Below are 22,723 nucleotides of genomic sequence, written 5' to 3'. Positions count from 1 at the left end.
TACAATCTGTCCCAACCAATCTGTGTGTTGCTTAACATAACTGTGGACAGATGTAGCCCTGCCATACCTGAACGCTGACAAATATTTTGTCCAGACACAGCTACGCTTACTGATCAGAATATTCTCTGATGATGGAGAAAGAGAAAGTCTTTGAAATGGCAGACTTCTGCCCTGAACTGACAGAACTGGTCACCTGAGAGGATTTTCCAGCATTCAGTTGCCATGAGAGATTTAAATCTTATATGTAAAATTTTACTTCAGCACTGATATCTTGCATAAGAAAATGTATTTTACCAGATGATGACACTTCGCATAAGACATGGATAAGCAATAATTTACTGTATACAGAAAGATAACAAGGTCACAAACCCACAAAACAGCATTAAAACTTCAATTCAGAGAAGACAGGCTCTAAAGAAATGGAAATTATGGTGATTTGTCTCTCATATGCAAAACTCAGTCAACCTATAAATTTGTTGCATGTTAGTTAAATTTCAGCATACTGCATTCATATCTTACGCGTAGGAAAGCTTTGTCTTGCATGCCAATAAAAAGTTAACCAAAAATAAAACTTCAAGACAGGATGAGAAAGTGACTTACTGCAGAACACGGATGCAAATTAAATTTTTATTACTTTTATTAAGGGGACAATATTATGTTATGACTGGTTATCTAGTATCCTAGTTGTAAGTTGACTGAATTTTGCAGAACACCAGCCACTGTGTCTTCTTCCAATTCAACTTCCAACGATCATCTAAATAAGCTTCGATAACAAATTTCACAATAGCATTCACTGTATAGTTTCCTTAATTAAAAACCGATTAACAATCAAATTCAGCATGTATAAAGTGAAGCTTTCATGGCGATTGAAGTTGATGAAAGACTCTCGGGTTACAAGCCGCGTCAGGTGGCTGCAAGGTGATTAAACCGTATCTCCTGCCCAATGTTTCGAGAACAATCTCCGTTCTCATCCACAGCAACATTACTACCTGCCATCCACTGCCAGTTCCCATCAGCTAGTGTGCAACAAAGGAATGGACCGATTACCCAGCAGCCCTGAGGACGAGAGCAGAGATTGCTCTCGAAACATTGGGCAGGAGATATGGTTTAATCACCTTGCAGACACTTTTCATCAACTTCGGTGTGTGTTTTTTGCAAGACAACATAAAGCATTGCATGGAAATGACAGAAGCACTGTTTTCCTTGTGGGTTTGCATGACAGCTAAAGCTCCTCTGTAAAAGGATTCTTCATTCAATTGCATTCTGCACTGTCACTATAATTACGTGTGTCATGTTCCCTCATATCATTACGATTATATTTAGATTCATGTTATGTATGCACTTTCAGATGATACAAAAGCACACAATACAAGAAATCAATCTTGTGCTTTCAGTTCTGTCGGGAGCATGACTTCATGCACGAAGTTCTTGCCAAAAACTGCTTTTTAAACTTCTATGCCGCAGTAGGCTATTGTCATGTGATGCACCGAGTAATAGATGGCAGCCAACTACCCTGTAGTATATACAGAATATTCAAAATTCACACAGAGCTGCAGCAAGGCATTTTCCAGTGTGCACAATATATTTCTGCGCCCCACATACTTATAATTACTTGTAATACACACAACAAATCAGTACATAAATTTTAAAAATTTCTTGGGGTGCCAAAGTAATCTTGATCTTCAGTACTATACCACTGGAAGCAACACTCATTTTTGTTTCCTTATCAACAACAGCAACACAACGTGTTCTCAAGTTGTATGTGGTGACAAATCTTTGAGAGATATTAAAACATTTAAAAAATGTTATAAGAAACATGCCAAGTTTTCTACTTTGTGGCAAGTAGAAAATTATAATACTGAGGAAGTGGCACAACTTCAAGGACAGATGTGCCATACCACTATTTGTCTGCTTAATAATTTGTCGATTTTAAGTTCAGAGAATCAAATATTGTTAAATTATAAAAAAAATTATACAAAGGCCTAATCCTTCACAGCCCTAAGCTCTGCTATGTTAATATCTCCCATTCCAAAATCAACTCCGGCGCCGGCCTGTGCTCGCTTCCACTCTCCACCCAACTGCTGATGTCCGGTGACTCACCGGATGGACTCCCCGAGGCCCTCAAAAGGTCTAATTCTTGGACCTCTCCTTTCTCTCTCACACACCCCATGATGCCCATGCACTCCCACTGGTTCCCCGTCCCCACACCCATGGCTGATCTGACACCAGTTCCCATTGGTTAGGATTAGGCTACTCCATTCACTGTCCAGTCCCTACAAACCTAGCCCTTTTCGCTCGACTGGCTCATTCATCACCCTGATGATGGAGGCAGCATGACCTCTGAAACGTTGGTGGATATCTACCAGACTACACCGTGCAACAACCCAGAAGACAGCAATCTTCAAATTGCTCTTATAGCAGAAGATCATATATCATGTTCCGATTTCTGTCAACAGTTGGTATGAGAAAGGTCAACATAATGTCAATATATGACTGCAAAATGGTCAATGGTCAATGGTCAATGCTGTTGATATGTTATTGTTTATTATAATCTAAGAAAATGTATTTTTGCTTAAAATCCCCAAAGTTAATCAGAAGTAATTTCAGATATCAGATTTTCATGCATCATCATCACATTTACAATTTTGCAAATTCAAAAAATTCAAATAATATTATAATTTTCTTCTTCCTGTTCTATTACATGTCTTTCTGATACAATGGGCAATATTAATCAATCAATTTATAAATTTCTCAACATTTTAAGTCCAAGAGGAAACATATTTGTTGTGACCAGACTACAATGTCTGGTCAAAACAAAGAAGGGCCCAAAATGTGAGACAGTCATGTGCAAATTATCTGGCACTCAATGATAAATGACTGCACACTACAAAGACCATAAGAAATTTTGTATGATAAAAGATTAATAGCTATTAAATCTTCTGTTACTGTCAATATAACGACGACAGACGTCAAAAGAAGCTGCAAAACAGCACCCCCATAAAAACTGTAAAAAAAAAGAAATTAATTTAGCAATAAATAGTACAAATACAATCCTGTGTCTGTGCACGTGGACTCAGTACACTACAACGTCCGAGACACAAACTGGGCGTTGCACGTTATGTGTTCTTCTTTCCTTGCCTTGCTAAAGCTCTGCTTTCAAACGCTACAATTTATTCTATACCTTTACATCCCACACCTTTGCTACAAGGTCTATGGAGACCATATTTCATGTTAGATATACAAAGTGAGGAGGACAGGAGGTGAAGTGACTGTTTACTATACTACTAATCACCCGGAAAACTGAAGAAAATCAAGATACTTGGCATCAAATGGTATTTCAAACCAGCCCTTCAAAGATAAGTGGTCACATAATACATGATCCACTATACTTAATCAATTTAATTAATTAAAATATAAAACATTTAACAACACGGTATGTGAAACCAAACAGATGGATAAACATGGACACGAGGACTTAATGAGTCACAGAAAATAAAGATTTCGGGAAACTAGTTTTTTGTACAGCATATCTAATTTTAATTTGTAAGGTCTGTGTAATACAATGCTACGGCCCCTATCTCCATGGATGTTCAAACACGTTGAAATCAAATGCTGGAATAGGATATTAAAATAGGCCATAATCACAATGTTCATAGTCTATGATGTGTAATCGGCTGCCATAAAACTGCAAATCAAGGACATTCTAGCGGACATGACTTTTTCAGCTATGAAAGTGCTAAAATTTCTCAACTTGCCTCAACTGAGAAGCATGCTACGAATATTACACTAATTTATTTCTTTGTTTACCAAATTCTGTACCAACTGCTAAGATTACATATTACTGAATGAAAAACATTAAGAATGTTATAAACAATGAATTACAAGGCATATAGTATGAAGGTGCATTCTACCCCTTTATTCAAGTGGAGGGTTTCTGGAAAATAAAACGAGGGCATTTCAAAAAGTAACAGCAAATTGACAATATTTCGCGAAATGAATACCCCAGGCATTTCAAACTCCCGCACAGGGAAGATACATTCTTAGAGAAGGTTTTTACACTGCCCAATAAATGGCGTGGCATACTTAATTGGAAGGGATGCATAAACGAAATGGCGGGGCCCTTAGCTGTTTGCACTGTAGAGGAGCAGCGAGCAATCATCAGATTTTTGTGGTCGGAGGGTGTGAAACCTCGTAAAATTCATAGAAGAATGCTGCATTGGCGAGAGAAGAGTGTACGAGTGGGTAGATGCGTTTAAAAATGGGCGAACATCAATCTGTGATGACTAACGCTCCAGTCGTCCATGATAACGCATGCCCTCACACCATTTGGAGATTGAGATTTCAGATCTTACAGCCCCGACCTTGCTCCCTCTGATTATCATGTGTTTGGACCCCTCAAGGACGCGTTGATTTGGGAATGACGACGAGGTCAAAGAAGCGTTGCATTCCTGGCTGAAGGCACAACCAAAAACATTTTTTCTGATGGAATAAAGAAGTTGGTGCAACGGTGTGAGAAGTGTATTGAAAAGGAGGGTGATTATGCGGAAAAATGACATATGATTTGTATCTCTAATTAAATTATATATCTCAAAATATTTAATTTGCTGTTACTTTTTGAAACACCCTCGTACAATAGTTCAAAAATGTTTCAAAGTGTTATTGATATTCTTGAAATTGTGCACATCTGGCAGGAAGCAACCATGCATTATTTTAATGCACTATTCTAGCATTTGCACAAAGAGACGAAGGCATTCTATCAAGAGCTATAACAGGGACCTAATCTGTGTATCAACCACACAATACTGACATGTTTGCAATAACTTGTAAACTGGTGAAAAGAATCTCAGTTAATTCAAAGCAAGAACTAATCACATTGTTAGAGGTGTCAAGTAAACTGCGATGCATCATCACACACACTTACAGTCTGCATGAGAACTGAAATAAAGCATCCTGAAATTAATCAACAGTAGCCACACTACTCACAAAATGGCTTACAACTGCACCTCCCCAAAAGCAAACTATAGAAACAAGCTATTACAGTGCCAAAAATAAATCTCTGTTTCCTCAACTCTGAAAATATAACCAGGAATAATTTTTTTGCCACCTGCGGTGACAAAAGTTCACCGATTCCCCACCTGGTTAATCCTCCTTAGGCATTTCTTGGTGAAATTTACATGTGGTGCCTGTTGAAAAACATGCATAACTAGAGCCAACTTAACAGAAGCAAAATATTCTGTGCATAACCGTATTTTCTCGTATAATTTACAATGTCTAAAATTTCCTGTGGACATTAGGCAGCAAGACAAATTACTAGTGTGTGGACTAAAGGATAATATTCAGAATGGAGATCCTTTATTGCAATTTTGGTATTTTTTAAACAGTGTGTAGTTACGCAAGCTAAAGTTTTATGTTGGTGAAAACTTGTATTGCGGTCTGCTCGGTTATAGCCACATGCATTCTTTCTTGTACGTTGTTACAAACATTAAGGAGGAATATATTACCTTCATCTAATACCCTGAAGATGAAGGTAATATGCTACTGTGAAACATTAATAACCACCCACAAGACTACATGGCGCTGTAACTCAGAAGGACACTATCTTAATAGTCCGTGATAAACACATCAGACAAACGCTGAATTTATATATTTATTTTAATCTTTATCACCTGATATAATAATCATTCAAGAAACTTTTTAGCCCATTAATGTATTCTGCACATATCAATAATAGAACTTAATTCTTTCTCGTTAAGTGGCAGGTATGATCATCTCCGATAAATTCCAGGACGCAAAATAAGTAGCAGAATTACGTGGACAGATAACAATAATTACTCATGCATAATGACTTATATTAATGTCTTGTTTTTATTATTATTGTTTCCATGCGGAAAAGTTCCCACTTATGAGAATACTGTTTTTCTGTATTAATTTCCATTATTTATTCTCAAGACTCGGAAAACTATTCTGATAAAGAAAAGTTTCTGTGAAATCCTAGTTTCGTTTTAAACAGATTTTACTCTGACAATGCTTAATGGTTAATTATAATCTAACTCCATAAGCAGTGTCAAACTAAAATTTAGAATACATGATTTTTTTACAGAAAATAAATAAACGGATTCACAGAAATGTGCAGATGACTGGAAAAATGGGCATACAATTTCAGCTAAACAGATATATAAATTATATAAAATATAATTGCAAAAATTTCACGAGGAAATACGGTAAATTACCATGATGTTATACTGGTGAGTGAGGGAGGAACTTTTGTCCAACCGAACTGATGCTCCAGCTAAAGGAAAAAAATGACTGGCAAAGTAACAGGATACTTACCAAATTTCAAAATGAGAAGAAAACAGGGAAGCAGGTTGTAAAGGACATGTAATAGTGTAGAGTTAGTGCTTAACAGCACACGCTCATAATATGGCGTAAATTTAAGAATGGTTGCTAAAATAACTACGCAAAACTAAGAAAATTATCTGGAAGTGCCTTTAGAAACAAAGACAGATACACTGATGTGATACAGAGCATCAATCCAATAATCTTTTGTGGAGGAAATCTGTTTCTGTGTCACATCAGATCTATGTAATTTCTTCTGAAGTGAATCACAAGACATGAAGTTGTGTCTCAAAAGTCTCAATTTCCCAGTATGATAGTTTCCTACAACATTATGCAAACAGGAGAGAGAAATATAAAATGGCTTAGCAACCTCCTCCACGACACAAACTTAAAATTCTACTTCAACTTGATACCAAGAAATTCTTTTTCACATCTCAATATATTATTGGGAGTAATGCCAAATAACAGTCATGGCACTTCCAACTTCCTTATTTTTTTCTAGCCGACGCTCGCTCCGCAGTAACTTAAAAATTTAGTTTACAAGATACGGCATTACTAGTACCTGAACTGTGGTGCTCTGATCCGAGAACGGACTGTTGAAGAATGTACTGATGATGTTCATAACGCTGTTGATGATGTAATTTTCTAACGCAGTGTCTGCATGCTTCCTATCATGTGTTGCGTTTGCCACTATTCCCATATCCACCAAGAAACTTTTTTCAAAGAGGCTCCACATGTGGTTTGAAGTGTAAATCTCCTTCATCTCCACTTCAGTGTCTATATAGCAGTGGTTTAGGAAGTTTATGTAAGCTTCCTTTACCTGCAAAGCAAAATTCTGATTGATAAAATAAATAGAAACCTCACGACAGAATATCAGTACATAACAGGCCAAACTATAGAGAAGTGTATTGTTTAGTCGATTACGGTTCAGAACTTTAAAAGTCTTGACGATCTCATTTTTATAACTTTCCAATTGTCAGAACTACTTCATCCATGTCACTATATCTACTGCATACATGCTACTCTAAAATTAACCAAAATAGCAATAGAACACAAATATGGCTTCAAAAACACAAAAATTGAATTAAAAATAAATATGGCAAAAAATCCACTGGATGCAAAGCACAGAAGAAACTACTAGTGCATTTGCACTAATGAATAGTACAATTACCACATGATTCAATGACCACTGCAAAAGATTTTAAATTTATTTTTCCAAAAACAATTTAGATTACAATTATGAAACACTACAGAGATATCGAACGCTCTACTACAAGGTCAGAGATTAAGTGTATTTAAACACTTGCAACTCTGCAAACGAAGGAAATACAATCAACCAAATGTATGTTAAATGGCATAGAAGCCTTTTATTTGTGTAACTATGATTATTATTATTATTAGTGTTCTGTCTGACGACAGGTCCATATGAACAGGATCCTTCTATCCTTTTCTCGGACTGGGACCTGTTCATACACGTTCTTGGCAGATGATCCAGAAGTGGTTTGCCATTGCCTTCTTCTGTGTGTGAATGGAGTAATTGTTGGGATGCCATGGAGGAAAACTCCGTGTTGCCTAGACCATGGCATTGCCCAACACAAGTTATAAATTCGGGCACCGCCGGGAATCGAACCCGAGACCCCAGGATTACAAGGCCAGCGGTCTAACTGCTAGACCACCGTGGCACGTAACTATGATACAACTAATTATTTATAGAACTGATATCTCAGTTTAAACAATCAAAAGTTTAACAACAATGCACTTTGAATACATGGCCAGTCCTCAAATCTTTTAATGCATTTGACTGAAGTTACGTGAATCTTGATTAACTAATCACTGGTGTATACACACACATTTATTTGACAGAGTATTTCTTTAAAAAACTAATAACTACAACAACTCATAATGTAGCATGCAAAAACCCACCCTGACACAAACACATAAGTCGAGGTTTTCATAGGAGTGAGAATGATGATGTTCTTATGGGTTTTGATACCGTGTAGAATCATAGGTTACGTAGGAAGGTACATAGATGAATCTACATAACATCAAAACCTAGAACAACTTACACAAACACATTTATGACTGAAAACAAGACAAATGAAAACACAGTAGCATATGGGATTTTAAGGAAAGGAAAGTGTTATGTAATACAGTGAAACCTCTATCCATCGTTCCCGGAACGATCGTTTTCCCGGATGCATTGTCCGTTTTGTTCGGTCCCGAATACATCCCATATAAAATAATGTTACATTTTCCCGCTTCTATCGTTCCTCGAACTATCGTTTTATCGCATCGATCGTTCAAAAATCTTAGTCCCGGCCCACAATATTCCCGCAATGATCGTTTCTGAGAATTTAAAATGCTGGGTTTTGAGATAAATTATTACCGAAAGACGCACAATGTTTTTGGAATACGCAGTAGCGGTAACCTGTTATGTCGCCCAACCAGCACAGATTCTTTTGGAATGAGGGGTCAGCGGTGCAGGGGTGATAGTTGGAGTGAATGGCGGTGCCCATTGTCAGAAATTTTACGATTTTAATTTGGGTGCACTCATATTTTGTTCCAGCGATGCCAGGTGGCATGTGCAGTGTGAATTTCTTCACAAATGCTTTTATTATAAGTACAAAGGAAAGGCTGGCGGCACTTTTCATTCTTCTGGTTCATCTCGTTTCCAGCGGTTCAGGGTCTTCTACAGCTACGTTTCGTTGAGTTCGGCAGTAACAGTATTTCCATTCTTCCTGTTATTGTCCGCAAAGGGGGTTGGAGTGGTGAGGAAGAAGAAGACGACGAATGCGAGCCCGAAGCTTTGCCGAGTTTTGTCGAAGCACACGCTGCATTGGCGAAAGTGAAGTCGTTCTTTTATGCGCTTAATATTAGTGAACGTGACGAGGAAAACATTTTGAACGTGGAAAGTGCTCTGTTTGGTCTAAAACGTAAAGTTTCGACAAACCAGTTGTCCATTAAAGACTTTTTTGGTAAAAAGAAGTAACTTTGAAAGAGAAACATTGTTTTTTTTAAATTTTTAATGCTTTCCCGCATCTATCGTTTTTATTTCCCACCCCCGCCGAAAACGATGCATCGAGGTTTCACTGTATATAAATGAGAAGTGTGCGTTTGAATCTTGATTAGTGGAAAAATTTAAACTACAGGTTTTATAATACTGGCTCTGTTAGTGACAACACAGGTAGCATGTGAACTATATGTACCTCAGGTATGCAATCTTGATGTGATACCATCGCCACAATGTCATCCAAAGGCAGCAAACTGTGACATTTTATTTCTGTGTATACGTTCTTTCCCATTGTGCAACATGCTAGAAGCTTGACGAGTTCAACATGATACCTGAGAAGAAAAAGCATACAGGTTATATATACATATATCTGTGGCATAGGTTGCGCGAGTAGTGGTGGCACCTAAATGCGCGATGTGTAAGCCGAGAGAAGGGAGTTCAGTGGGGGTCGCACAGCCTCAGCTGTGGTGACACACCGATCTAAACACAGCTAGAGCTACAAACCAACTGAAGCTGACACCCCTCCAGCGGGTGCTTCAGACGGGTAGTGCAAGATGTCTGAATGGCTAACATGTTCATCGGTGGTCGTAAATCGTAGAAGATGACAAGTGCGGAAGATGGCCGGCAACACCATGAAACAATGACAACATGAGATGAATGTAAAAGGTTGTGCATTTTGTTTGAGTGTCATTGGACCACACACATCATTCGAGATAGTCAGATTTTCAGTTACCTGAAGTCGCACCATCCACAGACATATTGCACCTGCCACCATACCGTATCAAGAATGGTGGTACAGGAGCAATGTGGCATATATTTTGCACAGTCTCACTTTCCTACAGGAAAGCATCACTGTAATTCACTGAAGTAACCAAATTACAAATTTCGTTAGAGCTCAAAATGTTGTCTTCTGCGGCATTGAAAACAAAATTCTGACCCCCTTTTACGTGCACGTGAATCCCTGTAGAGTACCTATTAAATTTGCTTAGTCTCTCCATCTGTATGTACATAACTAAAAAAATACTGTAAAGATTTTAAAGAGATGTGGTATGGATTTATACCACTGGATTCTACTCCAAACTCATATCTTTCAATTTCCTGCAACTGGTAATACCAATGCGATCACCTTCGATGATGTCATTACCCATAATCCTCCATGATGTCACTGCCTGCAATGACTCCACTGCAAATGACACCACCACCCAACCAGACAGGCGCCATACTCCCCACCCACAGAAATATCACAGACACCAAACAGCTCTGACATTACAGTGGGGCAAGACTACATCTCTGTGGAATTGTGGATGTTGATGGGCCCAGTATCCAACCCCAGATGATACACGAGTGAATATGAAGCAAAGATAGAATGAAACTAAAAGGGGAAAACCAAAGGACTCAGAGAAAAATCTGTTCATGTGCCATCCTTTTCACCACAAATTCCAAATGGACTGCCATGCCACGGGAGTGACCCCAGGCTTCTTTGGCGAGAACCCAGCGATTAAATGCCTGTGCTTAGCCACAGTTCTCAAGTTACTTGTGAGTTTCAATAGTGAGGATCAAATCCCGGGGTTTTAATATTAGACTAATATGCTGATTTCCATACATCTATTAGGAAAAGTCAATTACTGAGAATTCAGAAAGGCATACATTCTGAAGTTTGTTACGAATGTGATCTGTCCATCCGCATGCACATAACAAACTGAGAATGGGCAAACAAACATCTAGATCATAATTACTTACTGTGATAAGCTTACAAAATAATTAAGTAATTCTGTATAAAAGCAAATGCTTCAATTGCTTCAGCTGAATGCTGTAACTATTAAGAAATAAAATTTCCATGGTTATCAAGAATTTAATTGCAATCTATAGCTACAAATTAAATTGTGTCCATGCTGCAGCAAGCTTCTGGAAGTAAAAGTGTTGATTGCTGTACAAGATGTTCTGACACCAGTACAGTTACGAACCTCAAGGCACTTCCTTCATCCATACGGTGTCTCTCAGATCTCATCATTTCAACAAAGTGGTTGAAAGATGCCTTATCATTGTAGAACACCAACACATCCTCACCAGCATTCACAAGCTGAAAATAAAGTTGATGATAACTGTTAATGTCTTACTGACTCCAGTAGCTTCAATGCTACTGTTTTATGAACAATTTCTCTTTCCAATTTGTTGCTTCATTTTGGAATGTTGTCATCATATATTATATCTGAAAATTCTATACTTGATTCTCCTTCAGGCTTGTGAATACAAACATTTTTAATAATTTCCTTCAAAACCTTCACATAAATATAGAACAGACCCTTAGGTAATAAAACACAGTTAAGTTCTTGGAGTAATTATTTGAGTCTCATCAAAACAAAAACCCACTGCATCATCTCTGCTTGTCAGTCATTAGATATACTTGAGAAAAGTATATCAGACTTACCACTTGTGGCTTACCAGTCAAAGTGCTTGACTGTACCAAACCACAGGAATTCTCAAAGCTATAAGGTTTCTGCTGATGGTTCGTTATAATGCGTAAAATTGTTCTTTCAGACACTGTCTATCACATGTATGATAAAGTTATAAAATTTGTAGAGTTTCAAAAGTTGGCTTCTGCCGTCATCATCAGATAAAAAGAGGGAAGAAGATGGAAAAACCTTTTTGTTGAGCTTCCTGGCTGAGCGAGCCTCAGACCAGGAACAGGTCAGAGGCTCAAAAGAACAATTTTACAAATCACATAAATTGTACTTGCATAGCTCTTGAAATATAAGTCTAGGCTTTTGCTTGGTATATGCATTGAATAAATATATAAAATGTTCATTGAGCAAGTGATCACTGAAATTTGTTGATTTAACACAGCGGAACTAGTAGAGCAGAAACCTCTCTCGCAGCAAGTTAGGGTTACGCATTTAAACTGCCTCACATAAGGTCAACCACTTTCAGATCAATTTCTTTCTGAAAATATGATAAAATATCTCATTTTTTATTTCATTCTTGAAATATACAATTAAAATGAAATTACTGATAGATACATGTTTTGAAGCTTTCACGGTGACATAACTCAATAAAATTTTCTCAGGTGATTAGCCGAGTCAACTGGTTAAAAGAACAAACTGACATTTCAGAGACCATCTCTGCCCCATCATCATCAGAACCCTGATGATGGGGACAAAGATGGTCCCTGAGGTGGCTGATCACCCAAGAAGATTTTATTCGGTTATTGATAAATGTTTTGATTAAAAATATTTGATCATACTGTATTAAAAATACCTAATGTATCCCACACCCCCATTTCATATAGGCTCCTCACATTCCACATTCCAATTCTCAGGTCCTTTAAACGTTGCCTGGTTCATAAATCCATATAATCCATCCTATTCTGACACATTGGGGAATTTAGAATATTACATAACAAGGAATTGCAGGAATTGTAAGGGTCACCTAGCATAATGAGGATAGTGAAATCTAGGAGGCTCCGATGGCCCAGACATGTGGAACGCATGGGTGTGAAGGCAGGGGTGCAAAAGAGTTTTGGTGGGGAATCCTTCCGGAAAACGACCACTGGGCAGACCAAGAAAGAGATGGGAGGATAATATCAAGATGGATCTTAGGGAGGTCGGCTGTCAGGATGGTAAATGAATGGAGTTAGCTCTGGATCGAGTCTGGTGACGGGTTTTGATATTATTGGTGTTGGACCTGCGGGTTCTGATACCAGTTAGTTAGTAAGTTTAGTACTAAAAATATATATGTACAAAATCTTGTTTAATAACGTAATAATGAGTATACATGAGATATCTCAGGTTAGAATATTGATGTCTTCTGGGTTGTTGCACCGTGTAGTCTGGTAGATGTCTACGAACATTTCAGAGGTCCATGCTGTCTCCATCATCGCCCTGATGATGGAGGAAGCATGGACCTCTGAAACGTAAGTGGACATCTACCAGACTGCAAGGTGCAACAACCCAGAAGACAGCAATCTTCAGACTCACCGCCGTGAAAACCTCAAATCCTATATCTTAGGTCACTTTCCATTGTTTGCAAAAAAATAAACTTCTTCACAATCACAGCTAGCCTGGGGAACTCGACATGTGCTACATAAGCATGTAAGTCTTCCTATTTGTATGCAATCTGGCATAAAAATATATCAACAAATGTGGTTTATGAATGCACAGCAGTCTGTCATTTACTGACACCTAAGAGTCTGTTATACACATTTTATTCATGACACAAATTAACTCAGTTTAGTAATAATGTGAAGGAAGAGAAAATATTGTACTCAGTTAACTCTGGGTAATATTCTCTTGCAAAAAACATCAACACAACATATCTCAGGATAATCACGGAAGCGGTTATGGAAACGACAATGTCCTGCATGAAATTTGCGGTTTCTACAGTGGTGAGTTAGGTTATGGTCTTCGTTGTGGTAGCAGAGAAACACTGAAAAAAGAATAAGATCTTACATCTAACGGTGAGGCCGAGTAGTGAATATGCTTCACACATCAGGAACACAAATGAATCACTTCTGTAACTACAGTTTTCAACTACACTCAAAACAAATGGACAAACGGCACATACCTCTTGCATGACCATATCCTGGCACTTTCTGATGAACGAGTTTTCTGCTCGTACAATTGTTTGCAGAAATCTGAGATACTGAACATGTTTCCCATGCGTTTCAATACAATGAACAAAATGCTGAATTACTTTCTCATTCACTTCATTGCACAGGGTAGAGTTATCTTGGAAAATTGCACGAACAGTCTGTGCCTCACGAATCTGTAGATAACGAAAACCATTATTAGTGGTGCAGCTGTTAATCATATAATGATACAAAGATAAAATACGTTAACTTAATTAGTTTGTTTGGATTGAAGATTCATATATATAAAAGTAAAGCTGTCCCACTATATGCCATGTAGGCGCGTTTGGAGGAAGAGGTTATACAGCTCCTATTCATTCTTAAGCTCGGCCCTAGATAGGGGTTAGTGGTTAGCGCCACACACCGGCTATTCTTTACCCCTGGGAAAGGACCCAGTACCCAATGTATAGGAGGCTAGGTGGGCCCCAGAACCAGTCTGAATGCAGAGGCTAGAGGAAAAATCATCATGTATGTATATATATATATATTCAATTGAGCAGGTCTGAATGTGACAAGAACTTACAAAGAAGAATTGACACAAAACATTAAAAATAACTTTCTATTGGTTTTTCGTTCCGCGCCGTAGCCGAGCGGTCTGAGGCATCATGCTTCGGACCGGCGATACGGAATGCGCGCTGGTTCGAGTATCGGGGGAGAAGAAATTTTCTCATGAGCTTTCGACCAGTGTATGGAACCGGTGCCAACCCAGCATCGTGAGGAAATTGGGGAGCTACAATGGGTAGCGTAGTCCGGTCATGGAAACTAGCAATGGCTGGGGGTTCGTTGTGCTGACCACACGTCACCCTATATCTGGTTGGATGATCGTTCACCTCTGCTTAGGCATGTGAACGTGAGGCCAGCAGTCAAGCTAGTCGGCTTTGGCTCTCTGGAGCTGTTACGCCACGGATTTAATTTAATTCTATTGCTTTTTCACATAATTTGCGATATAATGTTACTACTATGTACATAGGAAGTATTAGTCGACAAAGAAATATATACATCATTTATGTACACTAACATTCAAAGTGCTTTCCCCCACATTAGCTAACTTAAGTTTTTAGTTTTACACATTTTCCTGCCATCCGTAAAATTATAATTACAAAAACAAATAAAATTCTTTCCTTCGTGTTCAGTTCCGATTGCGGGATCTAATGTCACTATACGCTACACTCCATAATGCAAGCAATTTCAAGTACTAGTTTTCTGGGAGCTACAGAAATGTCACCATGCTGTTTTGTAAGCAGTACACAGCACATGCCATGAGAGTAGCGAAGGGAATATAGGAGGTACAGCTTTGACTTATTCTTCACTTCAGCACTAGATGGAGGTAAACGGTCATCATCACACCCCAACTGTATTTTATCCCTGGGAAAAGGACACAGTACACACAGGAGAGGGGGCTGGGTGTGCCTCAGACCTCGTCTGGACGCAGTAAAAATCTTTTACCCCCACAAGACACCAAACCACTCGACCACAGACGCAAACACACCACAAATCACAACTCTGGTATGGATCATATATTTCTATATTTTATAAATATTTTCTATTTTCCAAACTCTTTTACATATAAATAATTAATAATTCGAATGTCAACTAATTGTTTCACAGACTACAGAACGACTGATCTAAAAAATACAAAACAAGACGAACAACAAAAAGAAACAACCTACAAAAATGAAAACTACAAAACAAACAAATCAATGATAGTTGCATTAATAAATATACATTAGTTTTAAAGACGAAAATAGCCTGAAGATGATGCAGTTGCATTGAAACATGTTGTGAAATAAAATAATGAGCGCTAAAATTGTAACATCGTAATAGCGATGAAGAGCGCCAAATTTTAAAGTTTTAGCTTTAATAACACCAATTTTAACAACTAAGTTTGTGTACTGACGGAAATAAATAAATATATTACTATATATTAGAAGAAAAAACCACTCTAAATAAACATACTCACACCAGGATTGAGAAAAAGATCCAACTGTTTGTGGAGAAGAACTTGGTTCTGCTGATTCCCCAGGCAGAAATTCTGAAGAAACTCGTGCGCCAGTCGCATGAGGGAATTCATCCTCACATCTTCCTTCTTATCATATGGTATTTGTAGCAGATCTAACACTACGGTATGTACCCCCACGTTTCGAAGCAACCTCTGTTCATGCTTCCGAGGCTTCACCATTCCACCCATTGTCTGCGTACAAAGCCTGTTCATTCGGATGAGAATCTGAAATCACAAAATATTTACAGATATATGACTAATGCATTCTCTTCAGATGCTTCCAAGAAGTAATACTTGCCAACTTAAACTGAAAGGTACAGAACAATATCATGTTTCTTCCAGAATGTTATTCAATATTCACCATATACACCAATAAAACACACATTTTTTACACCAAGTAAGATTTGAAACAGTTTATTAATAAATACAAGGTTTAGAACAGGGATGCCCAAATTGTTTCCCTTCACGATGGGTACAGACTTCAACGAGAAGGGGAGAACACGGCAAATCATCATAACATCTAAAATTAGTCAAACAATATAAATTCAATAATTCCAATGTATGTAAATGTTTAAATTATACTAAAGGAGACCATTTATGAAAAGATAATTAGGTAGTATATTTTTGCGTCATATTGTGAATTAGGTTAATATTTTAATATTTTCCGTCAAATCACAATTTTAATAAGATAATAAAATATATAATTATAAATATTTATAATATCATTTAATTATAAATATTTATAATATCATTTCACGTTCCGCATCGAATGATCGATTTACAAATTGGAACGTCTCTTACGACATGTTTCGGTTATATTTAACCGTCCTCAGGTATAAATTAGATTGGTAAAATTTAAAACTCGTATTAAACCTCGACCCGACACAGTAATACTTCTAGATGTCTTCCGCCAGACACGTCATGTCTCTATCAACTCATCACCGACTAATATTGAACATCAGATGAACCACGCCATATAAAAAACAATACCTTCGTTCTAATATATAAGAGTAATCTGATAAGAACATTTCAATAAACTGCATAACATTGTAAATGATTGTAATTCGAGTTTTAAATTTTACCAATCTAATTTATACCTGAGGACGGTTAAATATAACCGAAACATGTCGTAAGAGACGTTCCAATTTGTAAATCGATCATTCGATGCAGAACGTGAAATGATATTATAAATATTTTATATTTTATTATCTTATTAAAATTGTGACTTGATGGAAAATATTAAAATATTAAGAAAAGATAATTGTTGAATCATTACATGCTAACAAATACACATTCTTGTAAATCAAACTGAGGGCCATATCATACCATTTTCAGGTAGAACAAAACTCAAAGCATCTAGTGAGAACTGTAATTGCAGTTTAGTAACTGCTATTTATCATCAGCTTCTCAAATAGGTTTCAATTTTGAAGTTGTATGTTTTTCAATGATTTCAGTTTTGAATTTCTTATAGTCTGACTACTGTCCTCATTTTCAGGCCTGACCTCCATGGGGGAGAAAATGGCATGAAACTTTGAGCCGTAATCCAGTGCGTCAAGAAACCGAAAAACCTCCACAAAACCATGATTAAGTATTTAAACCAGGAGTAATTTCAAACCATGGACCAATTTTCTTTGCAAAGTACAGTTATTTGAATTTATGTAATTACCTGCTGAATCTTCTTGTACTCCTCTGCCTGATCCCCATGCAGAGGAGGACCAATGTCCAAATCAATTGCTGAACCCTGTTTGTCAGAAGATGATAAAGTTGGTGGCGTCTTCTTCGGCGAATTTTTCCTTTCTGTCACCACTTCCTCATCTTCATCTTTGTTTTTCTTTTTCCCATGTTCTTCTGCACTTCTTGACTTATACACCCAAAGTTCAGACTTTTCCACTGACTGTCGTAACACATCCAAATCAGATTTTATTTGTTTATATGACTCAACATCACTGTCTGAAACCAACAGCTGGACCTAAAGTAATAACAAATTATAAATAGAAATTTGAACACCTACTGTTACAAAAGCCAATTTAACAGTATTAAATATAGGAATATATTTTGGTTTAACTACAGAACTATTTGATTATCTTCAATATAATGTGTACTTTGTATCACTTTCCAAAATCATGTAAAATTATGTCTGGCAGCTTGACTCAGGTGCTGCTACTATTCTGAATTAGCTGCATCCAACCAGCATTACGTACATTAGTATTATCAGTGGTCACCAATGAATGGGAAGCATTCAGTCATTTGATAGCTGCCAACTACAGTTTAATTTGATTGTCAAATAGAATACGTAGGGCAGTCAAAAAGTTCCTGGAATTGTACCGTAATTATTGGACATACAGCAACGCTTACCTAATCACCTTCAAAGTAGGACCCTTGTGCACACACACACTTGCTCCATCAATCCTGCAATTTTTGGAAGCACCGGCGGAAGGCTTCGTTTGGAATCTTCCGGAGTTTGGCCGTCGCATTCGACACATCGCTGGTTGTGCAGAAATTCCTCGCTGAGAAAAGCATTCCCGTCATCACCCAACCACCATACTATCCGGATCTTGCTCCGAGTGACTTCTGGCTGTTCCCTACTTTGAAAACGGGCCTCAAGGGGACGTGTTTTGCAACCACGGAGGACATCAAATTGAATGCAACGTCCGAACTCCGGAAGATTCCAAACGAAGCCTTCCGCCGGTGCTTCCAACAATGGCAGGATCGATGGAGCAAGTGTGTGTGTGCGCAAGGGTCCTGCTTTGAAGGTGAATAGGTAAGGGTTGCCATATGTCCTACCATTACAGTGCTATACCACAATTCCGGGAACTTTTTGACTGCCCCTCGTATATATTCTATTCAGTCTTTCATATGACCAAATATTAAAAAGGGAAGGGAATTTTAATGTTTACACACGATGATCAACCATGTAAGAGTAATACAGGTAATGTAGCAATCTGTACACAGAAAGAACAGAATGTTAGTTCACTTCTGCAGTGGCCAGACTTGTAGAAGCGAAGGCAGCAAGAACCATTAGTCTACCAATTGAGTTGTTTCGTGCAAATTGGAGGGGGGAAGGGAAGTTGTAGGCTTCTGTACAATTGGCAGAACATTTCTCTGCCACATACACAGTTCCATTTTCTTCATGGCTGAAAAATTTGATTCATCACAGTGAAAGAGTTACCAGAAAATGAAGTAGCTGACCTGCTTGAAAGCCTGAAGGACCTCTTGGCGTTGACTGAAGTGCCGAAACAGCAGATGCAGTGCTCCAGATACCAATGGGGGGTAATCATGCATGGTGAGGTGAAGCAGAACTCTTAAGAATGTCCGTCCACCTTGACCATCCAGATCCAGCACAACACATTCTTCACTGAAAATATCTGTAATCAGTGACCCTTCTAGGACAGGTTACGAGGTGCGATCGGAAAGTTTCAAGACTGTGTCAATAGAGGGCGAACCGGATGTAGTACGAGCTTCTGCCTTTAGGGGGTGCGGCCTACATTCATAGTGAATCAGTGTGCCAGCCGGCATCATCGAATTAGCATTTGTTTCTTAGTTACAGGCGTTTTGGTAGTGCATTACACCGACCCTCCTGCGATTTCGGAATGGCGTGTGCATAAAATTTTGCCAAAGACTCGCCAAAACGGCTACAGAAACCTATGAAATGCTAAAGCAAGCATTTGGGGAGTCCGCAATGGGTCGTGCACAAACTTTTGTGTGGCATTCACGTTTTGAAAATGGCCGAACCTCTGTCGATGATGACGAGCGTTCTGGACGACCATCTTCGAGCACAACGCCCGAAAATGTTACGAAGATTCGGCAGGCCATTCACGAAGATCGACGTCGTACCATCAACGACTTGTGCGACATTGTTGGGATAGGCTATGGGACCTGTCAGCTGATTCTAAAGGAAGAACTCCACATGCAACGCATCATGACAATGCGCCAGCGCACACCGCCCTCAAAGTTCGGCAGTTTTTGGCCTCAAACACCATGGCCGTCATCCCGCACCCTCCTTATTCGCCATGTGACTTCTCCCTCTTCCCAAAGATGAAAATTCAGCTAAAGGGAAGGAAATTTGAGACGATAGAAGAGATTCAGGCAGAATCGCAGATGGTGCTTGACAGGCTGACAAAGAAAGATTTCCAGGGATGCTCCCAGGCTTGGCAGCGGCGCTGGGATCGTTGTGTTCACTCCCAGGGGAACTACTTCGAGGGTGATGGATGAATTTAATACCTGAGATAAGTGTACGGGTTTTTATAGGCGCAGTCTAGAAACTTTCCGATCGCACCTCGTACATTGACAATTTGTTTCACTTGTGTCTGGTGATCAAAATGTTCAACTTAAAGTTATTACCTGCTTCCAAAAATTCCTTCTGCTTGAATTCCAATACTTTCCAAGTCAATATCTTTCTGACCAATGGTTACAGTATCACCAGACATACGCTCAGTCTCATCAAATTCCCTCTTAAAAATGGAAAGCAAGCAGCTAATGCGGTAGTCCAGTCTTACATCCAAGATGAACTGAAAGTATATCAATATTCATGAGTATCAAGATATAAAAATTACCTGGCATACAAAGCCACAACATTTACATTTTTTACAAAAAAAAACTGTAGCATTATCAGGACAATTTTATAAAAAGGCTTTCAAAGACGCTAATACAGTACTGACACACAGGAAAAATAACACAAGCATTTAAGCTATTTTTTCTTTTCATGGAACAAGGTGAGGCCAAGTATACCTGAATTAATAAATGACGGTTATGCTAATATCGATCACGGTGCATTCTCTGAAATTTCAATGGCATGTCCATGAACACAAACAATCGACTCTTACAAACAGAAAAATGACGAGACACAACAAAATGCTCTTTTTTCCCTCAGTCTGCATTGCAGAGCAAGGCAGTCTGATGACGGCAAGTGTAAAAGAGAGCAGCGGAACTACCACGCGGTAGTACGGTCGAGATGTACAAAAAATCTGACATATCTCAGTCAGGAAATTAATAAGTTTCTTTCATAATTTGTACTCTTCACCAGTGATCAAACCAAGGAAGATGCGATAGGAGGATATAGGAAAAATATTTTAGAAGTTGTAGTTGGAAAACCTGAAGGAAAGAGACTACTTGGAAGACCTAAGCACAGTGACAATATTACTAAATACGGACCTTGAAGAAATCCTCATAAGAGCATTAACTTGATTTGGATAAGTGGGTTCTAGCAAACACAGAAATAAACTCTCAAATTTCACATAAAGTGAGGAATTTCTTGACTAACAGAGATTATTTGCTCAATGTACAATGTAATATAATGAGAGGCCACATGCACTATTTCTTACCTGTCTTTTAAAAAAGAAATTACTATTTTCTACTGTGGATCAAAGCAATAAAGTACTATGTTATAATAATGCATTTACCTGAAGTATCTCAATTATTTTCAGTTTTGTATCCATTACAAGAGGATATTCCTTTTTTAGTTGGGAGGGTTTCTTTTGAACTGACGGTGAGACGACTGTCCGGGTAAGCCCTGCCGCACCCAACGTGAGGCTCGTCACAAATCCACCCATGTCTCCAATTGATCGCAGGACCCCACCTTCAGCTATTATTGTAAACCACAATAAAAAAAATATAAAAATTTGTGCAAGTGTACAACAAAAACAAAGAAGAAACTTAATATTAACATATCTCGAACAAAACTTCTCCAAATGCTGTTAAAAAACTCTTTATTAGGCCTTAGCATTCGGGATCAAGGCACACAGTGAACATATTTTCATTACTAATAGCCCACAAAGCTTTCAATTGGAATTTCTTTGTAATGTCGCAGAATACCGCAATCCACTGTTCAAGAAACCTATTTTATTTTGTAATTTTAACTCTTTGATGTTTCTCTGTCTGCACCAACATATACTGTGATATATTTTTGATATAATTTATGCACATATATACATTAAACAACTACCTACAAAATAAATCACTTTTTATTTACGTTTTTTTCCTATTATTTTTAAATGATTTATAATTTTTTCCAGATACGTTTTAATTATTTTGCATATAAATGTCTGGGGACAGGGAAATATTCTTAAAATCAAAAGAAGATGCAACAAAGAATATTTATATTCTGGTGATTCATGTTAAATTTCTCATAATTGTTGATCCTGACAGGTTTGAATACTTTGTATCTGGAATCTTCACACAGTGCCTTATTAGTTTTTTCTCAGGTAACACTGCACATCATTTATAAACTAGAATATTACAATTACAGAAAAGCAATGCAGCAGCAAACAACAACAAAAAATTAATTTTCTAGCAGCAATGTAAAGAAAAACACAGGATGGTCTTATTTTTGCAGGTTTTTAATACAGTTTATATCTGTTTTTAACTGCATTTACATCCTACAGTTTCAGGAAAAATTTCAGTCACATTACAAGAACACACGCATGCACACAAAAATTCTAAACTGTGGCATAATTGCAAAATACAGAAGTCAACATGAAAAATCCTGCACAATTCAAGCTACACTACACAGAAGTACAAATCAGCTCGTAGGATGTTTCAGACATTGGTGAGTGCAGACATTGTTATATTTGCAAACCAGTGTCATAAACATTTAGAACCACTGTTGTATGATGTGAAGCTTTCATGGCGGATGTCATTAACAAAATCTTCTCGGGCCAGCAGCGGCGTCACTTGGTTAACCAAGTGACGTGGCTGCTGTCCTGAGAATATTTTATTAATATTTAGAACCACTGTTTCTTCAAGCATCACTGCATGA

General features: G+C 37.9%; 1 protein-coding gene across 10 annotated transcripts in view; it reads right to left on the bottom strand.

The window, feature by feature from the left end:
• The window catches only part of Itpr (Inositol 1,4,5,-trisphosphate receptor), a 100,302-nt gene that overhangs the window by 42,957 nt on the left and 34,622 nt on the right, over nt 1-22,723 (bottom strand). For all 10 annotated transcript variants that reach the window (XM_087354571.1, XM_087354564.1, XM_087354563.1 and 7 more), the window contains 9 exons: nt 21,369-21,550; nt 20,311-20,477; nt 19,159-19,324; nt 17,636-17,938; nt 15,931-16,194; nt 13,907-14,107; nt 11,311-11,426; nt 9,543-9,678; nt 6,899-7,156 (listed from right to left, as the gene is read on the bottom strand). In XM_087354571.1, the coding sequence (XP_087210697.1) occupies nt 6,899-7,156; nt 9,543-9,678; nt 11,311-11,426; nt 13,907-14,107; nt 15,931-16,194; nt 17,636-17,938; nt 19,159-19,324; nt 20,311-20,477; nt 21,369-21,550 (1,793 nt within the window). The remainder of the gene's footprint in view (nt 1-6,898; nt 7,157-9,542; nt 9,679-11,310; nt 11,427-13,906; nt 14,108-15,930; nt 16,195-17,635; nt 17,939-19,158; nt 19,325-20,310; nt 20,478-21,368; nt 21,551-22,723) is intronic.

This window comes from Zootermopsis nevadensis, unplaced genomic scaffold (genome assembly GCF_977971745.1).
Source record: "Zootermopsis nevadensis isolate Lab colony 2312 unplaced genomic scaffold, Znev_1.0 Znev_ptg000023l, whole genome shotgun sequence".
In the NCBI taxonomy this organism is placed as follows: domain Eukaryota; kingdom Metazoa; phylum Arthropoda; class Insecta; order Blattodea; family Termopsidae; genus Zootermopsis; species Zootermopsis nevadensis.
Note: the sequence above shows the minus strand (reverse complement) of the source record. Positions and strands in the feature narration are given on the sequence as shown.